The sequence below is a fragment of the Panthera uncia genome (genome assembly GCF_023721935.1).
Source record: "Panthera uncia isolate 11264 chromosome B2 unlocalized genomic scaffold, Puncia_PCG_1.0 HiC_scaffold_25, whole genome shotgun sequence".
NCBI lineage: Eukaryota > Metazoa > Chordata > Mammalia > Carnivora > Felidae > Panthera > Panthera uncia.
Window position 1 is genome coordinate 166,547 of NW_026057581.1, and position 22,027 is coordinate 188,573.

Consider the following 22,027-nt stretch of genomic DNA (forward strand, 5'->3'; position numbering starts at 1 on the left):
GAGGCGAGCGCCATTGGTTGTGACGTCATAAGTGAGCGCGACCGCGACCGGCCTGTCCGCGACCCAGCTGCAGGCGCCATTAGCTGTGACGTCATAGGTGAGCGCGGCTGTGGCCGGAGGTTCCCGGAGCCCGAGCAGGACGTCTGCGGAGGACGCAGGGGCGCTGCCTTCCCCCTGGTTCTGCGGGTTCGGAGGGAAACTGGGTAATGAGCGTTGCGCCTCCGGTCGCTCCCCCGCTGAGGATCCAGTCCTGGGATAGTTGTTTTCTTGGACCAATCGTTGGGGCGCTGCCCCTGAAAAACGAAGGAGCCTTCCCGAATACTGATTTCTTGGGACTGTGCGGCCCTAGAGCCGGAATTTCCCTCTTGCGGCTGCGCTGAGGATGGAAGCTCAGCTCGGAGTCCGGACCGTCAGGTTCCTGCGCTCCCGGGGCCTCCAGCCCCGCACGCCCGCCTCGGGGGCTGCCCTGGGCCCGAGGAGGAGTGAGCGGGTTTCTTGAGGCGCAGGAGGTGCTGCGGGTGGATCTGGGGAAGCGGGACAGGTCCTGACACGCCTCCCAGGTGAGGCCACGGCCGTGGGTAGCGTTTCCCCATGCCGTAGGCTGACTTCGGGTCTGGGACCCACCTCCACCGGGGCCTCCGACTCCTGTCCAGCCAACTGCGAATTGCCGGCGTCCACTGGGTACACAGTAGACATTTCCGTAATACGTGAGTTAAAACACAGAAGACCGACCTGTTTTCATTCGTCTGTAACCTACAGTCTAAAGTAGAAACTCGTGATCCTGAAGGGACGGCCTCTCGTTGGCGGTCCTACTTCCCTCCCAGCCCCACCAGCCCAGCCAAGCTGGTGCCGAGTCCTTTACATATGGAGTGGTGGAGCCACCACTGTACCTTCTGGAGGAGACGAGCTGTGGTTCCCTCCTCGGGAGGCGCCCCGCTCCACCGTTTTCTGCAGTAATGGAAACACACAGTAGTGAGGGGATTGAAACTCGGAGCAAGCTGCTGAACAAGACAGGCCCCATAATTTCACTTACCTGGCTGTCACGTGGTCTTAAGGGGGTCTGGTGCTGAGCCCATTATGTAGGCAGTTTCTATGTGTGTCCTTTGGAAATGGACATCGAAATGAGCTCTTCCCCTCTCTCTCTCCCTTTTCACTTTGACCAGTGTTCAGTGCCCAACCACCGTGAGCTGAATACTGTCCTCATGTGCCAGTGTTGTGAGGCGTGGCCCTTTGCCAGCACAACCTCACTGATGAGGCACTTATGCCCAGTCTTTAGGCCAAGGCTGGGCTGCAAAGTTGCAGACTATTATGTGACCATCAGGAGCACAAATATTAGAATGCAGTCCGAGTACTGGGAGGGCAGAGTGAGAGTCAAGGACCAGCACAGGACACGGAAGTGCTTGTACACCTTAAGGGAGACTAGCAAGTGTCCCAGTGAAAAGGGAGATACGGCAGTACAGGGAATGTAAGAGAGGAAGATGCCCATGTCATGTGATAGGGATGATCGATCAACAGATCATTTTGAGCACTTGGGATCACATACTCATGTTAGGTGCTGTGCTAGATTCTGTATATGGAGAAATAAGTCAGGTGGTCATATTTTTAAAATATCAACATGGGTCATTGCAATGTATGTTACCTAAAAGTTAAATTAAAACAATATAAAAAGGTATTTATAGGCAAACAGGAATGTGCCTAAGAGGTCAGGGAGATCCAAGGTTTGATACCAGATTCATTACAATAATATAACCACATTGTGTTTGTAGATATAAATTGTAGTTACCACCCTTTAAGAGCCTAAATTTCAGCATGAAAATGTTAAAAATGATACAGGAATATGGGTGTCACAGTGTAAACCCCGATTGGTTTTCAAATGAATCGTAGAAGTAGAAAATGTTAACTGTTCAGAAGGCAAAATCACTGTTACATAGAATCATCCAGAAAGACTTTCTAGAGAGCCAGGGCTTGACCTGTGGAAGAGAGACGACTGCCATCTTATAGGGACTCACCATATGTCAAGCATTGTGTGAGGCTCTTCCATCTAAACCACATTTGTTCTTTATGACCCCTGAGAAGCAGGTTTTTGTCTTACATCTCCATTTTATAGATGAGGAACCTGACTTAGAGATGGCTACTTGCCCTGAGTCACACACCTCAGAAGCCGTGGAATTAGGGCTCAAACAGCTTGGGCAGGCTTCAGAGCCCATGCTCTTTACCATAAATAACACAAACAGAGGCACAGAGGTGATGTGCCAGACACCCCCAGTGGCTCCACTACGACCTCATAGTGATTCAGACCAGGGATGACACATGAAACGTTGGCAGCCTTGTGTAGCCATCAGCCTGACCAATTACAAAAAGTCACCCCAAATTCCTATCCTAAGCGGGTTCAATGGGGAATGGTCTCATAATGGATCTGGGGTGAAGGATGAGTGGCAGTGTAAGGCCGGCAGGTGGAGGGGTGGGCAATCAGATGAGAACAGAGTTTCAGAACAAAAGGTTGGAAGGCAGAGATGCTGTATGTGCTGATAGAGGCGGAGAGGGCCCGGACGGAGAAACTGCGGAAAGAGAACAGACTCCTGACCCTGCGGTGTGGGACTGTCCCCAGAGAGGGCGGCTGGGACACTGAGCCGTCCAGCGGAGATGTGCCTGTGCAGCGCCTCGCCAAGGAGCGGGTCTCTTCCCTCTCCCAGTCCCAGATTCGAGACTCAGAGTGGCTCACGTGGAATCCACAGGACATGTGTGCCTTTTGTTTCTATGAGAAGATTTTATGCTCTTATTAAATTCTCCATCACAGGGATGCAATGGTTTCCCATGGAGGATATGGCCCTGGAGTAGCCCTGCCTCTTAGCAGGTTTTCTCTTTCTGGGGGGACATGCCCTTGGCCTTGACCAAAACACTTCGGTTTTTTGGTTCAGTCAGTAAGTGAGTAGATATGTTCTGACACTGCTTACGAGCCAATCTGCCTCTGCCTTTTTATCTTCCAGATTGTCCTGGGCTAAAATGTCTACAGACCCCAGGATTGCTACAGGTCAGCTGTCCCCACTGGAGAAGAAAATCTTGGTAAGTAATCTTCACGTCATATGGCTTGGAACTACTAGGAGAAGGAGCCTTGGGTTTAAAACCCTGCCCAGGTGACCCCTGTCTACACTGGCAGATGTGTTTCACTATATCTATGCTTGCAAAACAAAATACTATGTTGAAAGCACCCAATACTATATTTTTAAAGCACTAGTTACTGATTTGGGTGGGGTAATTTAACTTTCAGAGCTCATGGGTTCACCTAGGAGTGATGGGAGTAGAAATCACAATTATTACACCCACATATCTTTTCTGGCTGTCAGTAATGAGGGTATGCTCCTGTTTAAATGTGTTCAGAGTAAAAAGATGGTCCCATTATGAAATCCTCTACCTCACTTTGACAGAGTCTGGGTGGTGTGCATACAACAGCGACAAGACAACTGATAACTCAGAAATACCAGGAGGAGTACGAGACACTGTGTAGGGAGCAAGCTCTTTCTCATGACTACTGGCTTGCCAAAACAGAGTCTTACTATAATAAAAGAATAGTGGAAATGAGGGAACAAGAGACAGGGTGTGAAATGAAGAAGAAATTGAAGGGGGAAACAACCCAAAGCGTGGAGAGACAAAAACGGTATTATTTGGTTCCTGCGAGGGAGGGGGGACACACAGAAAGTCACATCCAGAGATCAGGTCAGGTCAGAGAGGTTAAGAATAAGACATGTAGGCCATTACTACAGGCTCCTGGTGAAACCACCTTCCCCAGAATTGTGCCAGAGGAGCACAGCATCCTGAGCGCACAGAGGAGAAAGCAAGTGAGCCAGAGGGAGCAGGTACAAATTAAAGGTCACCAGGAACGCATGCTGCGGGGCAGAGAGCTGGGAAAACAGAGACTCAAGGAGGGAGTCTTGAGAAAAGGCCAGAACCCGCCGCTGACCCATGGGAGGCACAGGAGAGCAAAGAGAGAGGTGAAGGAGTTTGAAAGCATCACTGCATATCCACTCCTGCAGCCATGCAGTAGAAGTCGGATCAAAGTGAATGTTCTCGTGGAAAAGAATAGAGAAGAAGGGAATACTGCCGTAAAACCACATCAAAGAGAATTCCTAACTATGCCGCCCTTTTTGAGAAGCCAAGTGGGAAAAATAAAAGACTAGTCAAGTTTCAGCGCTTTTAGAATAAAATCATGTCTCCGAAGTGGACTTTGTTTTTTGAACTATTTCCCATCTCTCCCCAGAGTTGGGTGAGATCACATCTGTATCACATGGTTCTGGACTTGAAACCTGGCTGTTTTTAGTTGGCCTCTCTGCTCAGGTTGCTAATCCTCTGATGTTGTTTTTCTCCTGTGTTGGGTGGTTGGTCAGTCAATGATCTGAGTAAGGGGTTGTTCTCAGACACCTCCCACCTTGCCCCTGCCCCTGCCCCAGCCCTTGACGGGTGTCCTGATGAGACTGCTGAAGGTCAGTGTTGGGTCTTTGATTTCACATTCATAATTTTATCAGGGAGCCACTAATGGGGCCCTACAGTTTTGTTTGTTTGAGGAACTTAATTCTGACAGCCTCCTATATGCCAGGTATTATTAGTTACTGGGAGTGAATGAAAAGAGGTCCCTGCCCTTGATTGGTTCACGAGTAATGGCATAGACCACTCCCCACTCACAACGTGGCCTGGGTGATGCTGGAGGCGTGCACAGGCCCTGTGCAAAGGAGGGCACCTGGCCAAGCCCAGCTGAGCAAGGAGGGAGCCCATGGGAGGGGAGTGGTTTCTCAGGTTGCCTCCAGCTCCACACGTGGCCATGAAAGCAACATCTTCCCAGCATTGGATCCACTCAGAGGTAAAGCAAACTCTCTCTCAAACAGATGTCCTCGAACACTCATTGATAACTCAGAAAACAAATTTATGCATTTAGTGGGAATTTCGGTAGCCAAGCAGAATGAAATTTATTGATTTCATTTTCAGTTCATTTTCTTCCCAGATACCTAAAAGTTGGGAAAGTAGGGGTTCAGAGGTGGTGAGTAGAGAATCAGAGACATGGAAAATGCACACCGTGGGGAGTGTCACCCTTCGGCTGTGGGGGTCCTGATGCCCCCCTCCTGGGCCTGCTGCATGCATCCCTCAGTGATGGGGCTGTCCTGCACTGCTGCTCCTCAGCATGATAGCCACCTCCCAGCTGTGCCTCCTGCACACTGCCCTCGCCTTTTCTGGCCTTGCGTCACCATGTCCCAGTGGCGGACCCTCAGCCTTGTAACAGGGTGTATTGTCCAACTTAGAAACCCCAATCAGTAGGGCTAGGGTAAGTCCTTTGAGTTGAGTGGGACTGAAAAGCAACCTGGTACACAACTGTAGGGGCACCTGGCTGGCTCAGTCAGTGGAGCAGGTGACTCTTGATCTCAGGGTCATGAGTTCGAGCCCCACGTTGGGTGTACAGATTACTTAAAAACAAAAAAAAAAAGGGGGCGCCTGGGTGGCGCAGTCGGTTAAGCGTCCGACTTCAGCCAGGTCACGATCTCGCTGTCCGTGAGTTCGAGCCCCGTGTCGGGCTCTGGGCTGATGGCTCGGAGCCTGGAGCCTGTTTCCGATTCTGTGTCTCCCTCTCTCTCTGCCCCTCCCCCGTTCATGCTCTGTCTCTCTCTGTCCCAAAAATAAAATAAAAAACGTTGAAAAAAAAAATTAAAAAAAAAAAAATCCAGGGACACCTGGTGGCTCAGTTGGTTGCTTAAGTGTCCAACTCTTGTTTTCGGTTCAGGTCAGGATCTCACAGTTCATAGGATTGAGCCCCACGTTGGGCTCTGCGCTGACAGTGTGGAGACTGCTTGGGATTTTCTCTCTGCCCCTCCCCGTTCTCTCTCTCTCTCTCTCTCTCTCTCTCAAAATAAATAAACATTTAAAGAAATACATAACTGTAAGGGATTGTTTACCATGAAGGTTTTCAGTGCTAGCCACGGTGAGGTCGGCCTCCCTCTTTCTCCTCCAAATCTAGTGTAAAAGCAGCTGGTGATTGCAAGGCACTTTCACGGCTCATCCATCTCAGAGTAAAAGTCGGTAAGAGGGCTCAGTTTGGCCAGACCTGACTCCGCCACGTCTACCTCATAACTCACCTTTCATCTCCTTGAACGGTGTGTGAACAACCATCTTTGCCCCAAGCAACCATGAATCATGAGTCACACTTAATGCTTTTCTTCCGTATTCTTTCGTCTTCTCAGTACAAAATGAATATACAAATGAAAATGTCTATGTCCAGGCACCCACTGCTGAGGCTGAGACCTGGAACCCCCTGTGCTCCCCTTTACACCCCTCCCTCATCCCTAGAGGCAGTCACTGTCCTGAATTTTGTGGTAATTAACACCTTTCTATAGTTTTCGTCATCTATGTATGTATTCCTAACTGACATAATTGTGCATAGTTACCTGTTTATGGCATGTATATAGATGAAAATTATATAATTTACTTTTGTTCAGTAATATTTTTTAATTCACCCATGTTGATGTGAAACACTATTTCATTTCCTTTCTTTTTTTCCTCTTTGAAGCACGTCTTTTAAAAATTTTTAACGTTTATTTATTTTTGAAAGAGACAGAGCATGAACAGGGAAGAGGCAGAGGGAGAGGGAGACACAGAATCCCAAGCAGGCGCCAGGCTCCGAGCTATCAGCACAGTGTCCCACGTGGTGCTTAAACTCACCAACTGCGAGATCATGACCTGAGCAGAAGTCAGATACCCAACGGACTGAGCTCCCAGGCGCCTCTGATTTGCATGACTTCCTGGATAACATGTCTCCTGGGTTTTCTCCAGCCTCACTGGTTTCCCTTCTGAGGCTCCTTGGTTGTCCTCCTCCCCTCCCCAGTCTCCTGGTGCTGGGGGTGCGTCAGAGTGACTCATCTCCACGAGCCTCACGAGCTCTACACGGTCTGTTCCCTGAATCTCCACCATCTAAGTGTGTACTTCTGGGGTAGTTCATTCCATGACATGAATATACCACATCTTAATTACCTGCTGTATTGTTGAGGTCATTTCCAATTTTTGGTTTTGTGGGGGTTTTTCACGTTTATTTGAGAGAGAGTGAGTGGGGGAGGGGTAGAGAGAGAAGCCCAAGCAGCCTCCCCAAGGTCAGTGTGGAGCCCGACCTGGGCTCAGTTCCATGAACCAAGAGATCATGACTTGAGCTGAAATCAAGAGTCGGACGCTCAACCAAGTGAGCCACCCAGGCGCCCCTGTTTTTGTGTTTTTTATTCTACAAATAGTACTTCTGTAAACATTTTTCTTTAAGCGTGTTTCTGGGGCACAGTGTGCAGGAGTCTCCAGGGCATCTAGGTTGTGGGACCTTCACATGACAAGCCTGTTCCTGGGGCTTGTTTTCATTCCACTGGTTTTGTGCCCGCAGGCCTGTTCTGTAGAGTCTGTTCAAATATGTGTTGAAAGAAGGAAGGACATTTGTTAACTGCTGGAAACAGCTGTGTCCAAGAGGGCCAAGCCCCCAAATACAGGAACAGTTGATGATGTGCCACTCTACCTTCTTAGGTCCTGTCCGTGCATTAACATAGTCTTTCTTTGTTCTTACATTTTATTTGAGGTACTAAAATACCTTAATTTGTTTTTTAATACCCTTCAGTAACATTCATGATTTTATTTATCCCCTCTCCAGAACTATCTTTGATGCTTTCCAGACAAGGTCACCCCCATTTTCTCTTCTGAAGGCACCTGGCATCATCATAAAGTTTCACTGAAATCTGGATAAAAGGGTTCCCAGAGGAGGAGGACAGGGAGCTCACATCCCTGGAGACACTGGTCAGGACCTCTAGCAGTTCTCTGTTGTCTGTGGGACAGCAGTCCAGCTTTCCGGCCCTGAGCACTCCGTGGCTTCAGAGGAGATGCGAGACACTGGAGGCCCATTGACTGATTCATTCCACACGTACTGAATCTTGTTAGTCCACACTGTGCTGACTGACTGATGGAAGGGTGGGTAGGGCAGGGTCCTCCTCATCGTGTGAGCTTGCAATCTCATGGTCCAGATGGAGATCGATAGTCCTAGTACAGAAGTAATAAAGCTAATAGAAACATCTAAGTGCCTCAGAAACTGTGAAGAAGGACTGCCTGGCCCTTTGGACTAGAGCTAAATAGCCCCTTCGTGAAGCTTTACAGCTTTACGGAATAGGTGGACGCTCGTGCTGAAGGGGAGAAGTTTGATAAGCAGATGAGAAAGAGCACGTGGGCCCAGGGAACAGCAGGTGCACAGGACCCACACGTGAGTGGATCTGGGTGAAGGCTAGCGAGGTGCCTGCAGCCAGGAAGAGCTTCCCTGTCTGGACAGGTGGGGATTGTGCAGCAGCAGTCCGGCTCAGTTGGGACGTGCAGAAGAACAAGGATGGGCAAAAGAACGTGGAGATTACTGACTTAATACAATAGCATTAAGAATCTGCCATTCAGTGTTTGTGCTGATATCACTGGCATCCACACTTCATTAAAATAGGGTTGGAGGGGCACCTGGGTGGCTCAGTCATTAGTTAAGCGTCCAACTTCTGCTCAGGTCATGATCTCACAGTTTGTGACTTCAAGCCCCGTGTCGGGCTCTGTGTTGACAGCTCGGAGCCTAAAGCCTGATTCAGATTCTGTGTCTCTCTGCCTCTCCCCCGCCCCAAAAATAAATAAACATTTAAAAAAACGGGCTTGGAAATTGAGGGGAAAAGTTGAGTTTTAACAAGATGAAAATGGATCAGGAAATGTCACAAAGAATATAGCTGTTGGCACAAAAAGTCATGAGAGTACAGTTCTCATCCAGCCAGAAGTATTCAAAGGAGAAGTCACCAGAAAACAGGCTGGAGCCAGGAAAAAAAAAAAGTTGATAGGGATGTGTACTGGTACATCTCTGATGGTAACCAACCCCACGTGGATCTAAAGTGCAGCTGGTTGAGAAGCCTCCCCGGTCCCTTGCACATGTGCCCCACTCCACTGTCATTATGGGGTGATCCCTTGCACAAAGGATGCAGGCGTCCCCTCCCAGCTGAGAGCATTGCTGTGGAACCTACATCAGCTGACATGACATAAACAAAGAGTAAGCCCTGTTTTCCAAATGCTCCTGTCACACCACTTGGTTTTTACAAAAGACCTGCGTGAGCACTTGTTCTCCCTAACTGAAAAAAACCTGAAGAGGATTTTGGCCTTTATGAAAACAGTCACTACTTGTACTTACAGGACTTTGGTAACAGTGAAGCAGCCTAATGCAAGCCTTCAGAAAGTGGCAGAAGCATGCATTTTGTTGGGAGAACAAGGAAGACCGGTGGAGTCAGGTCTTGGGGAGGTGGCCTTTGATCACCGTACCCTCATGATTTCTGAGTTGACAAGCAATTGCCAAGAGAGGGCCACTGAATAGTTTGTGAATGTTGGTATTTTCCAATACTTGGGTAAGTTTAGCCCAAGCAGCAGACTTGGTGGCTGTGTGCAAACGGTGTAGTTGCAAACTGTTAGGGTTCTCCACGTGATTACGTTTTTACAGTGATAATTTCTCTCCAAAACCAAAGACGCCCGACAAATGCATCAGATGGATTGATAAGTTGTATCTCAAGAAGATAAGAAAACCAGGAAACTTGTTACTGGAGGAGTACCCCCAGCTGATACTGTTTTCCCCCCAAGTTTTCCCCATGCAGATGTGGCAGAAATTCCAAGGAGGTAAGGCACAGGGAAAAAATACACATATGTGAAGAAAGGTGTTTCCTTCACATGGCTTATTTTCTGTGTGTAGCAGGAGGCCAGGTGAGCTGTTTAGAGACAGAAAAAACAAGTCTTGAGTGGTGGGTTCCAAGTATACTAGGGACTCTGGAGTTTCTTATAATAAGCTCAGGTCAAGAGTCTGCCCTGTAGAAATAATGTTGGTCATATGGATGAAAGCACAGGGAATATGGTCAAGACTATGGTAATAGCATTGTATGGTGACCAATGGTGGCTGCGTTTGTGGTGAGCACAGCAGAAGGCATAGGGTTGTTGAATCATGTGTTGTACATCTGAAACTAATGTACCATCGTGTGTCAACCATACTCACACTTTAAAAAAATAATGCTGGAGGCACCTGGGTGGCCCAGTTGGTTAAGCGTCCACCTCTTGATTTTGGCTCAGGTCATTATCTCACAGTTCATGGGATTAAGCCCCACATCGGGCTCTGTGCTGACAGTGAGGAGCCTGCTTGGGATTCTCTCTCTCTCCCTCTCTCTGCCCTTTACCCCCCTCAAAATAAGTAAATAGAAACTTTAAAAAAAGAATGCTGAAAATTTTGATGAGTTGAGATCAGCAATGTCATGGTCAAATTTTCTTGCTTGCAAGCCTTAGAAACTTACTTGGGTGAGTATAAAGAAGAAAAAAAAAGTCTGTAGAAAGTATCTTAAATTTTTAAAGTCTCTCAAACCACTGGGCCTTACAAGAGACTAGAGCCAAGGCAGTAAGCATACCTGCCAACTCTTGTTTCTGCATCTTTTCGTGTATGTGCTCATTCTCTTTTTCCGCTCACTGTTGCTCTCTCTCTCTCTCTCTCTCTCTCTCTGTTCTCACAGTGGAAAATGGCATCTCTGCGTCCCCACAACCTCAGGCTATCACCTCTTCTTTCTCTCTCCCTCTATATCTGACTGCTCCCTCCCAACTGGATCACTCTGAGTGACCTATAGGTACCCGCAGCTCTCTCCCATCTAAGTCAGCTGTGCTAGTCCTTTGCAGTCCTTCAAAGCCACATCCCTTAAAAAGTCTGTATCAGCTGCCTGCATTCTAGCCTCTCTGCCCATCACTTCTCCAGGCCCCCTTTCACTGAGTCATCAAAGAGCTCCATGCAGCTAAATTCAATGGACATTTAAGGGTGGAGTGGAAAAAAGGGAAGGTGCCAACAACAGACACAAGACCTGACAGGCATTGGCAGCAAAGACAGCATGGAAGGAGCATCGACACCTTGAGTGCTGGAATCCCGTCCTTAGGAAACAGGAGGGCAAGGAAATCAATAATCCTGAGGAATAGGAGATGGGCAGGGAACCAGGGGAGCCCACTCAAGGAACCAGAGTTGGGGCCAAAGGAACCAGATAAGTGAACAGTTGGAATACTCAGGATAAGAGACCAGACTAAGAGTAGAAAGGTTGACAAAACTGAACTGCCATCTTGGATTCCACCAGGGATGGGCAACCAACAGTTGAGGGTTAAGGAAGCCCAAAACAGAAACAGGTTGTAAGGTTACAGGGGCAGGAGACAAAGCAGACAATTACAATAACCCTCCTACTGAGTCAGGTATATGAAATAAGACTTTGAACTCATTGAAGCATGTCTGATAGTGACTTTAGCCATGAGGTTAAAGTGCTTCAGGATGTAAGGTTTACAAGATTGGCGTGTTGTTTTATGTGGGTCTGATTATAAAGCCTTCCATTGCGTTAGCATCACAAAACAGAATAAGGCCGAACAAGGGTACATCTTACCTCTCGTGGAGGATGGTAAGTAGGTCAGCAATGCCGTGCTAGCATAGGCTTTCTAAAATTTACCTGTTACCTACTGCCAAATCAAATAGTGAGTAAGCTGTACCTCACCTATCAAAAATCATGTTTTTGTTGGTAACATCATAGAGACTAGAAGGATAGTGGTGCAGGGGAGATATAACACTTATTAAGTGTCTGCCATGCATCAAACAATTTTTTCATTTAATCATGAACACTTCTTGAACCCAGGGTGATTAATATATCCTGACTTAGTTAAGAATGAACTATCTAAAGTCTCCATATCTGTGTCAATCCATATTGACATAGAATTTTGTTGACAGGAAGAAGAAATTTAGCCAATAGATATTTCTCAAACTTTCTGGGATGCACATGTAACATATCCAGATATTCTTTTATGTTTATATACATATTTTATACATGTAAAGTTGTGTTCTGTAAGTGTGGGGGTCTGTCCCTTTTTGCTTGTCCAAGCTCTCTTTTTCTGGTAAGCGAAATCCCACCCTCCTTGTCTTACACAGTTGCTTCCCCCCAGTCCCAGCCAACTGTACCACCCTACTCTCTTGGAATAGTGATTGACATCAGTGTAGCCAGTGGTCGGCTATAGTGGTTGGCATGTGACCTGAGTGGCACCAATCAGAATCCTTTCCTGTTTCAACAGGAGAAACAAGAACATTTTTTTTTTAATGTTTATTTATTTTTGAGAGAGAGAGAGAGAGAACATGAGCAGGGGAGGGGCAGAGAGAGAGACACAGACTCTGAAGCAGGCTCCAGCCTGTGACCGGTCAGCATAGAGCCCAATGCGGAGCTCAAACCCACAAGCTGTGAGATATGACCTGAGCTGAAGTTGGACACTCAACTGCCTGAGCCACCCAGGCGCCCCAAAACAAGAACATTTTTATAAAATGTATGGAAATCCATTATGTGTGTGGGGGCCTTGGGACTTAGTGAGCAATGTATTCAATCAAGCGGTCATTACCCTTATAATCTAGGACCAAGTAAATCCCAGAATCCTAGTACTGAGCCAGAATAAGTTTGAATCTCTTAGCGCCTCCCCTCCCTCTTTTGGCTGGGCTGCTGCCAAGGGGAGGTACCAGCCTGGCCAGCCTGGGGGTGTCATTAGGCTGTGAGGGAAAAGAAAGAAGCATCGTGTCCAGGAATTTCCAAAACCGGTCTATATAACCTGTCCGGATCATTACTCAGGAAGTAGCCAAGACGAGATTATGCTTTTGGGGGATAGCAGCACAGGGAGACCAAAGCTGCCTTACTAAGGCAGACTAGGAGGAGGTGAGGGGAAAAGACTAAAAAACATCCCTTTCAGTCAACTTTTGAGAAGGCTGTTCAGCCTGTGAATGGTGTGGTAGGAAGCATGAAAGATCCACTAATTACCTTGAGTATCAGCCCACTGTCAAGAGGCTTTACAATAAAAAGCACACCATTGTCAGACTAAAAATGGTATGAAAAGCCAAAACATGAGGCAGATTAGTTTCAAGGGCCACAGTGCTATTGCTGGAGTAGGTTGATTGGACCAGAAAAGAAACATGTACCCTAAAAAAGTGTCAGCAGTGGTGAGGCACCACTGCTCTCAGAGAAGGTCAGAGATCCAATCAAGTCCATCTGCCAGGAGCAGGTGTGGAAAATGCCCCTTGCTATGTGGCCTCCCTCCTTGCGAGACAAATGCAATAGTCACAAGTCCAAATCAGATCCTGACCCTTTACTTCGTGCCCAGTCGATGATGGTGCACGTCTTGCTGCATCCGGGATGATGATGGATCCAGGCAGCAATGGGGGTGATTCTCCCTCAGCACATTGATTCCAGGCCCGTCTCATCAGACAACAGGCTCCTCAGATGTTAGGTCAGCAGTTGGCTTTATTTCTCTCTCCAAGGAGAGATTTGTAACCAGCGTAGCTTTCCAAGTGCCCGACCGAATAGCTAGGCCATTGGCACAGCCCAAGGGTCAGTAGAATTACAGGAAGGCTGATCTGTTGGTGAGAGCCATGACAATGGCCCTGAGTTCTGCCCCCCAAGTAGAATGACAGCCTCCATGTCCGGCTGTGAGTAACTGGCTCTGAGGCTGAATGTCTGCATCAGCCAGAGCCAGCACTGGGTTCTAGCTTCACTGAACCCCAGTGGTCCAGGTCCGGTGGCCTGAGAGCGCTGCTAAGCCAGCACTTTGCTTCAGACGGCAGACTGGGGGATAAATCCTCCCCAAAGGGACATCTGCCACTTTTCCACGTAGAACTGAGACATTTGGGCCAGGCCAGCTGCACCCCTAAATGTACCATCCCCCTGTGACAAGCAGGGCTTATCAGATCCCTCCCACTTGGTGAGAAGTTGAGTCCAAGTTGACCAACCCGCAAATGTGACTACGAAGCCAAAATGTCCAAGCTTCCTTGGGTCAGGTGTTTAGTTTTAACAGGAGCCCAATAACAAAGTGAATCTTCCTTTCAAAAGGAATGTATCCAGTGACCATGTCAGGAAGGTGGTGGGTCCAAAACTGAGGGTGCCACTGTTGGGTTAGAGCCTTTGTCAGCAAGATCCTCAGTCACAGAGACTTGTTGCTGTTGGTTTGAAACCTCAGGAATTTTCCTCGGCGGGGTGGGGGTGGGGAGTGGGATCTGAAACAGGCCACCATACATGGAGGGCAAGGAGTGACTGAAGAAAAAGGCAGGCCACTCCAGGTTGGTAGGTGGCAGTTTTAATAAGCAAGGGACTCACATATGAACTTAGTATTGGGTGGTCACACACCTGTCCACCAGAATCTAAAAGTTTATATAGAGACCTTGACTGGGTTTGGTCATGTATTCAATCCACGTGGTGTCAGCACCACCTGCTCCCTCAAGACTGTGTCCCTGAAACAGCCCCCCCTTGTGAGTGCATCCCAAGGACAGGGAGCAAGGGAGGACCCTCTGATTGCCCAGGGCCTGCTCTCTGGTCAGCCATTGGTCACGTCCTCTGGATGAGCTTCCCCAACAGTGGCTCCATTGGCAGAGTGCTTGCCACAGCTTGCTAGATCGGTGCAGAGGTCTTTCACTTTATTGCCTGTGTGTGAACGAGGAGGTCGGGCAGTGGTTATAGACCGAGAACCAGGAAGTCGGCACGGGCTTTTACAGTTTGCAAAATCTGTTTGTAAACATGGCCTCCACTAAATCCTCAAAGGCGGCTACCAAAATGGCGTCCTGGTTGTTGCTAGATTCCAGACCAGGGTCTGCGTCACCAGGCTGGTGCTCAGCTCAAGGGTTTGTGTTGGTGTTTGGAACCACACAGATGAGAAGCAGAAGGGTTTCTCCCTTGTTCCCTTCTCGTCAGCCTTCAGTTGTACCAAACCCAGGCCCCAGGCTCCATGCACAGAGGTGGCCCCAATTCCAGTCCTCCTCCCAGTCCTTCTCTCCACACCTGTTGAACCTCAGTGTCTGCGTCCTGTCTTGTTCCACATTGCTGTTGCCCCTGTCCCACCCCTCCCCACATTTCAGAATGTTCCTCTGCCTCTGTCAGCAGAGCTAACTTGGTTTCCCCTACCTGGTTTCTTCTCATCATGGTGCATCCGGTGCTGCTCTCTGTCCAGGTTATACACTCCTGCTACTCAATTGAGCGTCCACAGCACTGAGTGCTGCTGGTGACCAAGACTAGGGTTCTCCCAACCCCCTCCCCAAACCTGTGGTCCAGTGCGTGTTGAATACACGCACGGCACGAACTCCCTATTCATTCATTCCCTTGTCTCCTTGCTGACCCCTCAAGACTTGAGGATCAGATCAAAGTGGCAAACTATGGTCTGGGTTCCAGCTGCCTTGTTTTCCAAATGAGGTGACGTGTAACCAGGGCTGGGATTCGAGCAAGGAAAGAGAGGCATGTCTGTGCACGTGCAGGGTCAGATACTGTCTATTGAAAGGCTGCTTTTGTTTTCTCAGGCTTAATGGAAAGCACCCTAGGCAGCCCTTCCCCTGGCCTCAGGATGGCGGCAAGTCCGCAGGAGCCCCTCCCACTTTCCCTCCCGCCCAGCCCCCACCCCCAGCAGCCTATCTGACTCTGCAGGCAGACTGGGATGGTGTGTGCCCAGGGGCTCCTGGAAGAGATTTAAGGCTGGGCGCCTGCCAGCCACACAGTGCTGGCCCTGGAGACTGGGAGCAAAGCGTCTGCTTTCAGGCCCCAGTGCAGCGGCGGGCGGGCTTTGGGACCCTTTCTCACCTGTACAGCCAGAGTAACTAGTCTACCTAAGGGGATGTTTTAAGGATTCAGTGGAGGAGGCCATGTTTACAAAAGTACTTTGTAAAGCCCGTGCCGATGTGAAACATAAAAGATGATAGTAATACAAAATGGAATAAGTGCCAATCGAGTGGAGAAAATAAATGTGGTATCTGTTGGACTGATTGCAAAAAAGAGAGATACCACTTGAGAAGGTTGAACTGAGTCAGGGTAAGTGGCCCAGGCCAGCAGAGTCCCACGCCACAGGGTCCTCTGCTCCCCGGGCTCCAGCGTTGAAGTCCCCATGTGTGATCTGCCCTTTGCCATCATTGTTCTTTTTATTTTATTATTTAAAAATCTTTTTAATGTTCATTTATTTTTGAGAGAGAGAGATTCAGAGTGCAAGCAGGAGAGGGGCAGAGAGAGAGGGAGACACAGATTCCGAAGCAGGCTCTGGGCTCCGAGCTGTCGGCACAGAGTGCTACTGGGGGCTTGAACTCACGGGCTAGAGATCACAACCTGAGCCCAGATCGGATGTTCAGCCCCACTGAGCCTCCAGGCACCTGGCCTTCATTTTTCTATGATGCTGTTTACCTGTGTTTGCACCTCTCCTTCTGGCGGCCTGTGGGTCTCGTTTTTCTCCTTTGGGCTCTAGATGGTGGTTGGAGGTTGTGAGTTTTAATCAGAGATCATTTAATCCTCTTTTTTCAAGAGCAAAGGAAGGTTGGGAATGAGGCGAGGTCCCGGTGCTGGGTGGGACCAACGGTGACTGCGGGTGGGAGGGTGGGCTGCTGAGGGGGCGGGCTCTCTTCCTTTCTGGCTTCTCAGACGGTGAACCCTTGACCTTGGCTGGGCCACCGGGCCGTGGGCTTGTGGAGCCTGGCTGGGGGAGCAGGGCGGCGGGCTCGGGGGCGCCCCACGCCCTGGAGTCCCCGTCCCCAGTGCGCGGTGGGTGAGTGGGGCGGGGGGGTGTGGAGCCCGCGTGGATAGAGGCACATGCGGGGTCTCTGTCCCTCACTCGTCTGCCCAGACCTCAGCGGGCCGGCGGGCATCGCGCCCCTCACCCTGGAGGAGCTCCGCACCGCGGGGACCCCAGGGGAAACCTGGGTGTCCGGGTGTGGCCCGCGGTGCTGGGGCATCAGGGCCTGCTCAGTGCGGTCTGGGTGGATGGGGGGACCTCCTCAGCCCCCGCCGGGGGGAGTTAAGGGGACATGCTGTGCCACATGGCGCTGAGCCTTCTGTGTTGTTCCCCGCTGGTGGGAGGCTTCACCCTGAGGTCGCAGGGCTGGGCAAGGGCCGGAAAGGGTTCTGGAGGGCCGAGCTGGGGGCGCATGCAGGGGCGGGCGGTGGGGGAACGAGTGCAGTTGGGGGGGGGGCGGCGCGTGCAGGGGCTCTGCCTGCCTCGAGGCCTCAAGGGCCCAAAGCTCACCAGCTGTAGCTTGGCGGGTGAGTCCGGGTTTGGGTCGCTGGCAGAATTGCTGTGGGACAGACAACGGTTTGGGGGTCGAGAGAGAGACAGGGTGAAGCCTGGGGATAGGGAGCTGGCGACACTTCCCTCGGGGGATCTGCCTCCTGGGAGGGCAGGACCCGGGCCGCGAGGTGTGCTGAGCCTCCCCCAGCCGGCCTCCTTCCCCTCCGAGGGTGTGGATGTGGTCAGTGCTGGGCCGATCAGGGGGCCTCTTCCCTGAACCGCAGCAGATGCTGTTCCCACCGCTCATGCAGCGCAGGGAAGCCAGGCCTTGCCGGTGGGCTCTGCTGGGCCAAGGGCGCAGTCGGGGGGTGGGTGGAGGGGAACTGGGGGCCGGGGGCTTGCACAAGAGGTTTGTGACCCATCCAGAGCTTGTGCTGCCCGGGAACCATTTCCTCAGTGGTGCAGAGGCTTCCAACACAACTGTGCTGGGGCCAAGCTTGCAGGCACCTCTGGGATTCAGGTTCCTTAGCGTGGGTGATTGTCACATCCCGGCCGTGTGGAGAGGGTCCTGTGGTCCAGAGAAGACGCTGTGGTCACTCAGTTCCCCTCTTGCTGCCTTGTCTTCTTTCCCTCTGACCGCAGGTTCCTAGAGGTGGGCACCAGCCAGTGGCTCGGAGCAGGAACCGAGGGCCGGTGTCTTCGGAGCCTCAGCCTGGTGTCCCTGGATGCTGGTGGCTGAGCCCTGGTGACCGGCCTCTGAAGCCTGAACCAAAGGTGTGCTGCGTTGTGAAAGAGGGGACTTCACACCGGACGACAGCCCCTCGGGGCAGAGACCTTGGCCTTGGAGAAGCCATGCCGAAGCCGGAGGCGTCTGCAGAGCCCCTCCATCTGCTGCGTTTCCCGGAGACCAAAAGCCCCGGGAAGGAGTGCGGCCAGCCTGGGGGGCCGGGCCAGGAGGGGAGAGAGCCGGAAACAGACACCATGGAGAAGCCCATCCAGTGTGTGCAGAAACTGCTCCCTCGGGTGGAGGAAGACGCCCAGCAGGAAGCCGCACGGAGAGAGTACAGGTGGAGGGCGTGGGTGCAGGTGAGGACCCCCAGGTGGGGAGGGCGGGGCTGTCCCGCACCCTGGAGTACTTCCGTCTGTCCCCAGTCTGTGGTCTCCATCTGTGGTCCCCGTCTGTGGTCCAGTGGAGTTTCAGACTGTCCGAGCCTCCACCCCACCCAGGAGCCCTTCCTAGAAATCGGGGAGTGACGCCCCTTTTTGTCTACGTTCGCTTTTTTTGTATATTCAGCGTATGTGCCCCCTACCCCACCCCCCCCCCCACACACACATCTTTTCTTCCCTCCTCTCTATTCTCTCCCTCTCGCCTCTCTCTCTCTCTCTCTCTCTCTCTCTCTGTCTCTCTCTCTCTCTCTCTCTCTCTATATATATATATATATATATTTGAGAGAGAGCATAAGAGAGCATGTGCACCTGAGCAGAGGAGGAGCAGAAAGAGAGGAGAGAGAGAATCCCAAGCAGGCTCCTCACTGTCAGTGCAGAGCCTGATGTGGGGACTGATCTCACCAACTATAAGATCATGACCTGGGCCAAAATCAAGAGTCGGACACACAACCCACTGAGCCACCCAGGGCCCCGCCTTCCTTTCTGTTAGATCAATGTTGCTGGCTTTGCGTTGGTCTTTTCCTATTTCTGCCCCCCTTCCATGGTTTTGTTTGTTTCTTTTTTTTTTTTTTTAAGATATCTCTGCACCCAGTATGTGGTGCAAACCCAGAACCCCAAAATCAAGAGTCACCCACTCTCCTGACTGAGCCAGTGGGCATTCCCCTTCCCTCAGTTTTTAAGCCGCATCCTTGGATGCCTGTCTCATTACAGACTCCCTGAGTCTCTCCTGCTCTTCCAGAAGCCAGTCACCTTTGAGGACGTGGCAGTGAACTTCACCCAGGAGGAGTGGATGTATCTAGATGCCAGTCAGAGGGCCCTGTACCAGGACGTTATGTCAGAGACCGTCAGAAACCTGATGTCTGTAGGTGAGAGCCTGGGGCTCACAGGGCTCTTGGGACATCTGGTTTCCCTCAGCAGGCAGCTCCCAGTTGGCTTTACTGACCCCATATTTTCCTTACCTTACAGGTGTGAAAGGTGTAAGTCACTAAGCTTGGGGTAAAAGAAGAAATAAAAGCCTTTATGAAGGCAAAGATAATACTTGTAACTTGATCACAGTTGGAAAATGTACCCATTTATCTGAGCAGTGTTGACTGAGTTGCTCCTGTCGTGTGCCGGGGACTTTGCTAGGGGTCTCCTCCTCACCTAAGTGTCCCACATTGTGGTCCTTAAACCAAGGATGTGGAAGGAGGTAGCCTGTTGTTCCCATTGGATAGGAAAGGGCCAGGCCTGGGGCCTCAACCTTCTCTCCTTCCCACCCCCAAGTCGGCATCTTTCTGTCTAACCCAGATCTGGTCACGAAGCTTGAAGAAGAACAGTGGAGGACTGAGCTCCAGCTCCAGCCCCCAAATGGAGAAGGCCTCCCTTCAGGTAAGTGTGGCGAAGGCGAAGGCGGGAGGAAGGTAGGGGCCAGGACATGCCCTGGGTGGCTGGGAAGCTGACCCAGGGCGCCAGGGCTCAGGCACCCTCCCCCAGCCTGCATCCTTCCAGGAGAGCTGGGGCCATTCGCTCACGCCCGTGGCTCCGGAGGAATACCTAAACTGTTTGGGACTAAGCGAGCATCTGGAGTCTCTAGGATTGGGCCATACACAGACTGCTTACGCTCCTTCCGAGAGAGCAGACAGGAAGGGACATGAGCTCGGTGCTGAGCTCACGCAGCGGACACTTGTGCTGACCGCATGCTCCGGCTCGCGCCTCCCATCCCAGCTTGAGTAGTGAGGGCACCACCCTTCACTTTGGTGTCCCCGTTTATATGACACATGAGGTCACCTATAGGAGTCAGTGGGAGCTTCTGGAAAGTGGATTTCCAGAAATGTAGGTGTAGCCCAAAGTTCTGATCTCTGATCTTACTGGAAGATTCCACTTTAAAATTTTTATTTGCTTTGAATTTGGAAACCCAGGGGTCTGCTCTGGCTCTAGCCTGTGAGGCCCGGACTAGGAGAGGGAGGGAGGGCGGGCCAGGGGCCCTCTGGTGAGTGGGTCTTGTTAACCTGCCCCGCCCCCCCCCCCCCCCCTGCAGGAAGCAGGAAGCAGGAGCTTCCAGAAGGGAGTCCAAGCAGCAGGGGCAGAGATGAGGAGGTCCCCCTTGCTTGCAAAGGCTCAGGACGACCCTGTGCCCCCGTGGGTTCCAGGCCCAGGGCCCCTGGGTGTTCAGCCCCCCAGGTCGGGCCACCGTTCCCCTGCCACGTGTGTGGCAGGACTTTCAGGAAGCGCTCCAACCTGCACAGCCACCAGTTTGTGCACAATCCCCACAAGACTAACAGCTGCAGCCAGTGTGGGAGGTCGTTCCGGAACCCCAGGGACCTCAGCTACCACAGGCGCATGCACCTGGGGGAGAGGCCCTTCTGCTGCCCGCTCTGTGACAAGACCTACTGCGACGCCTCGGGGCTGAGCCGACACCGCCGTGTGCACCTGGGCTACCGGCCCCACTCCTGTGCCCTCTGTGGAAAGGGCTTCCGGGACCAGTCTGAGCTCAAACGCCACCAGAAGACCCACCAAAACCAGAAGCCGGTGGCCAGGGACTGGAAGCATGTTGTGAGCCCTCCAGGTTCCAGCACTCTGTCTTGGGAGCCCCTGGACAGGAGCCAGGCGAGCAGCCGGGAGCCCGCGGCCGGGACCCGAAAACCTGTATTTGCAACCAAGGGTCCTGTAGCTCAGACCCAGCCACCTACAGACAGGAAGCAGGCGATCGCTGTGAAGCCTCAGGCACCGGCCACGGCAACCCCGGGGCCTGAGACCGGGACCCAAGAGCCTGACACCAGAGCCCCAGCGAAGCCTTCAGGACTCCAGGTCTCCTCTGGCCCTCACTGCGCTCCGATGCTGAGCGGGAGAGCCTCTCCGTCCAGCCACCACAAGGCCCACGTCTCCGAGCCACGCTGCTGCTTCCGCTGTGGCAAGGCCTTCGGGTCCCTGTCGGGGCTGGCCAGACACCAGCACACGCACTGGAGGCAGCAGGTGTACCGCTGCCCCATCTGTGACGTCTGCTTCGGGGACAAGGAGGGCCTCGTGGGCCACTGGGGGGCTTCCAAAGGCAAGGACCCGTGTCTGGGCAGCCCCCACGCATGCCGGGCGATCCTGGCCCAGTGGCTTGGCTTCTTCCGAGACACCTCCCCTTTGGCAGGAAAGGAGCCGGTTGTGCCCCTGGATCTGGGCCCTGGGCCCCCAGGAGAGGGCAGGGGGGAGGGGAGAGGGGGTGCAGAGCCGAGAAAGCAAGTGAGGCCGTGAGGGTCTCGGGACATGAAGAAGAAGCCGTTCTGTGCGCCTGCGTTTCCTAGTCCTGACCTCCGGGCACAGGAAGGGGTGAGGGGTCATGAGGGAAATGCAGAAAGGAACAGGGGTGAGCAGTGGTTCACGGAAACCTGTATTATCATTACTTAGCACCTGCTTGTTTCTTTGTGTCTGACAGACCATCAAGTAGTAATTGTTGCAGAAAACAGTGGAGGCTCTGATGGACGGGGGGGAAGGGGGCTGCGGGCCACGTCCGGGCTCCCCAGGGTCTCCAGCAGCTCGCTCACTCAGCTCTCATGGTTTGGGCCCTTCCTGCCCCTTCCCGCAGCCCTCCACCTCTCTGCCCTGCCCCTCAGGACTGGCATCTTGGAAGAAACAACCACCATTTTCGAGGTTAGAGCACTGGAATGTGCAACAGGGGGGTCCTGGTCACAGTCCCGAGGCTGAGAGCCTGCTGCCTGTGTCGCTGTCCAGCTCAGGTGACCTCATCGGGGAGAGGAGCGCCCGCCTGGCTGTGGCCAGAGGGGGCTTCCAGACGGAAGACAGGACAGGAGAGACGAGGGGACAGAAA

General features: G+C 51.8%; 1 protein-coding gene across 5 annotated transcripts; it reads left to right on the plus strand.

The window, feature by feature from the left end:
• Positions 1–4: 4 nt before the first annotated feature.
• Positions 5–22,027, plus strand: ZFP57 (ZFP57 zinc finger protein). Of its 5 annotated transcripts, none has more exons than XM_049654951.1 (7): positions 5–560; positions 2,988–3,063; positions 7,661–9,681; positions 17,707–18,150; positions 18,971–19,097; positions 19,519–19,599; positions 20,249–22,027. In XM_049654951.1, the coding sequence occupies exons 4-7, from the start codon at positions 17,917–17,919 to the stop codon at positions 21,451–21,453; spliced, it is 1,647 nt and encodes a 548-aa protein (XP_049510908.1). In that variant the 5' UTR covers positions 5–560; positions 2,988–3,063; positions 7,661–9,681; positions 17,707–17,916; the 3' UTR covers positions 21,454–22,027. The 5 variants fall into 5 exon arrangements, 4 of the variants coding, with proteins under 4 accessions (XP_049510908.1, XP_049510907.1, XP_049510910.1 ...); XM_049654950.1 differs by having other exon boundaries at positions 5–203; XM_049654953.1 differs by lacking the exon at positions 5–560 and adding an exon at positions 567–707.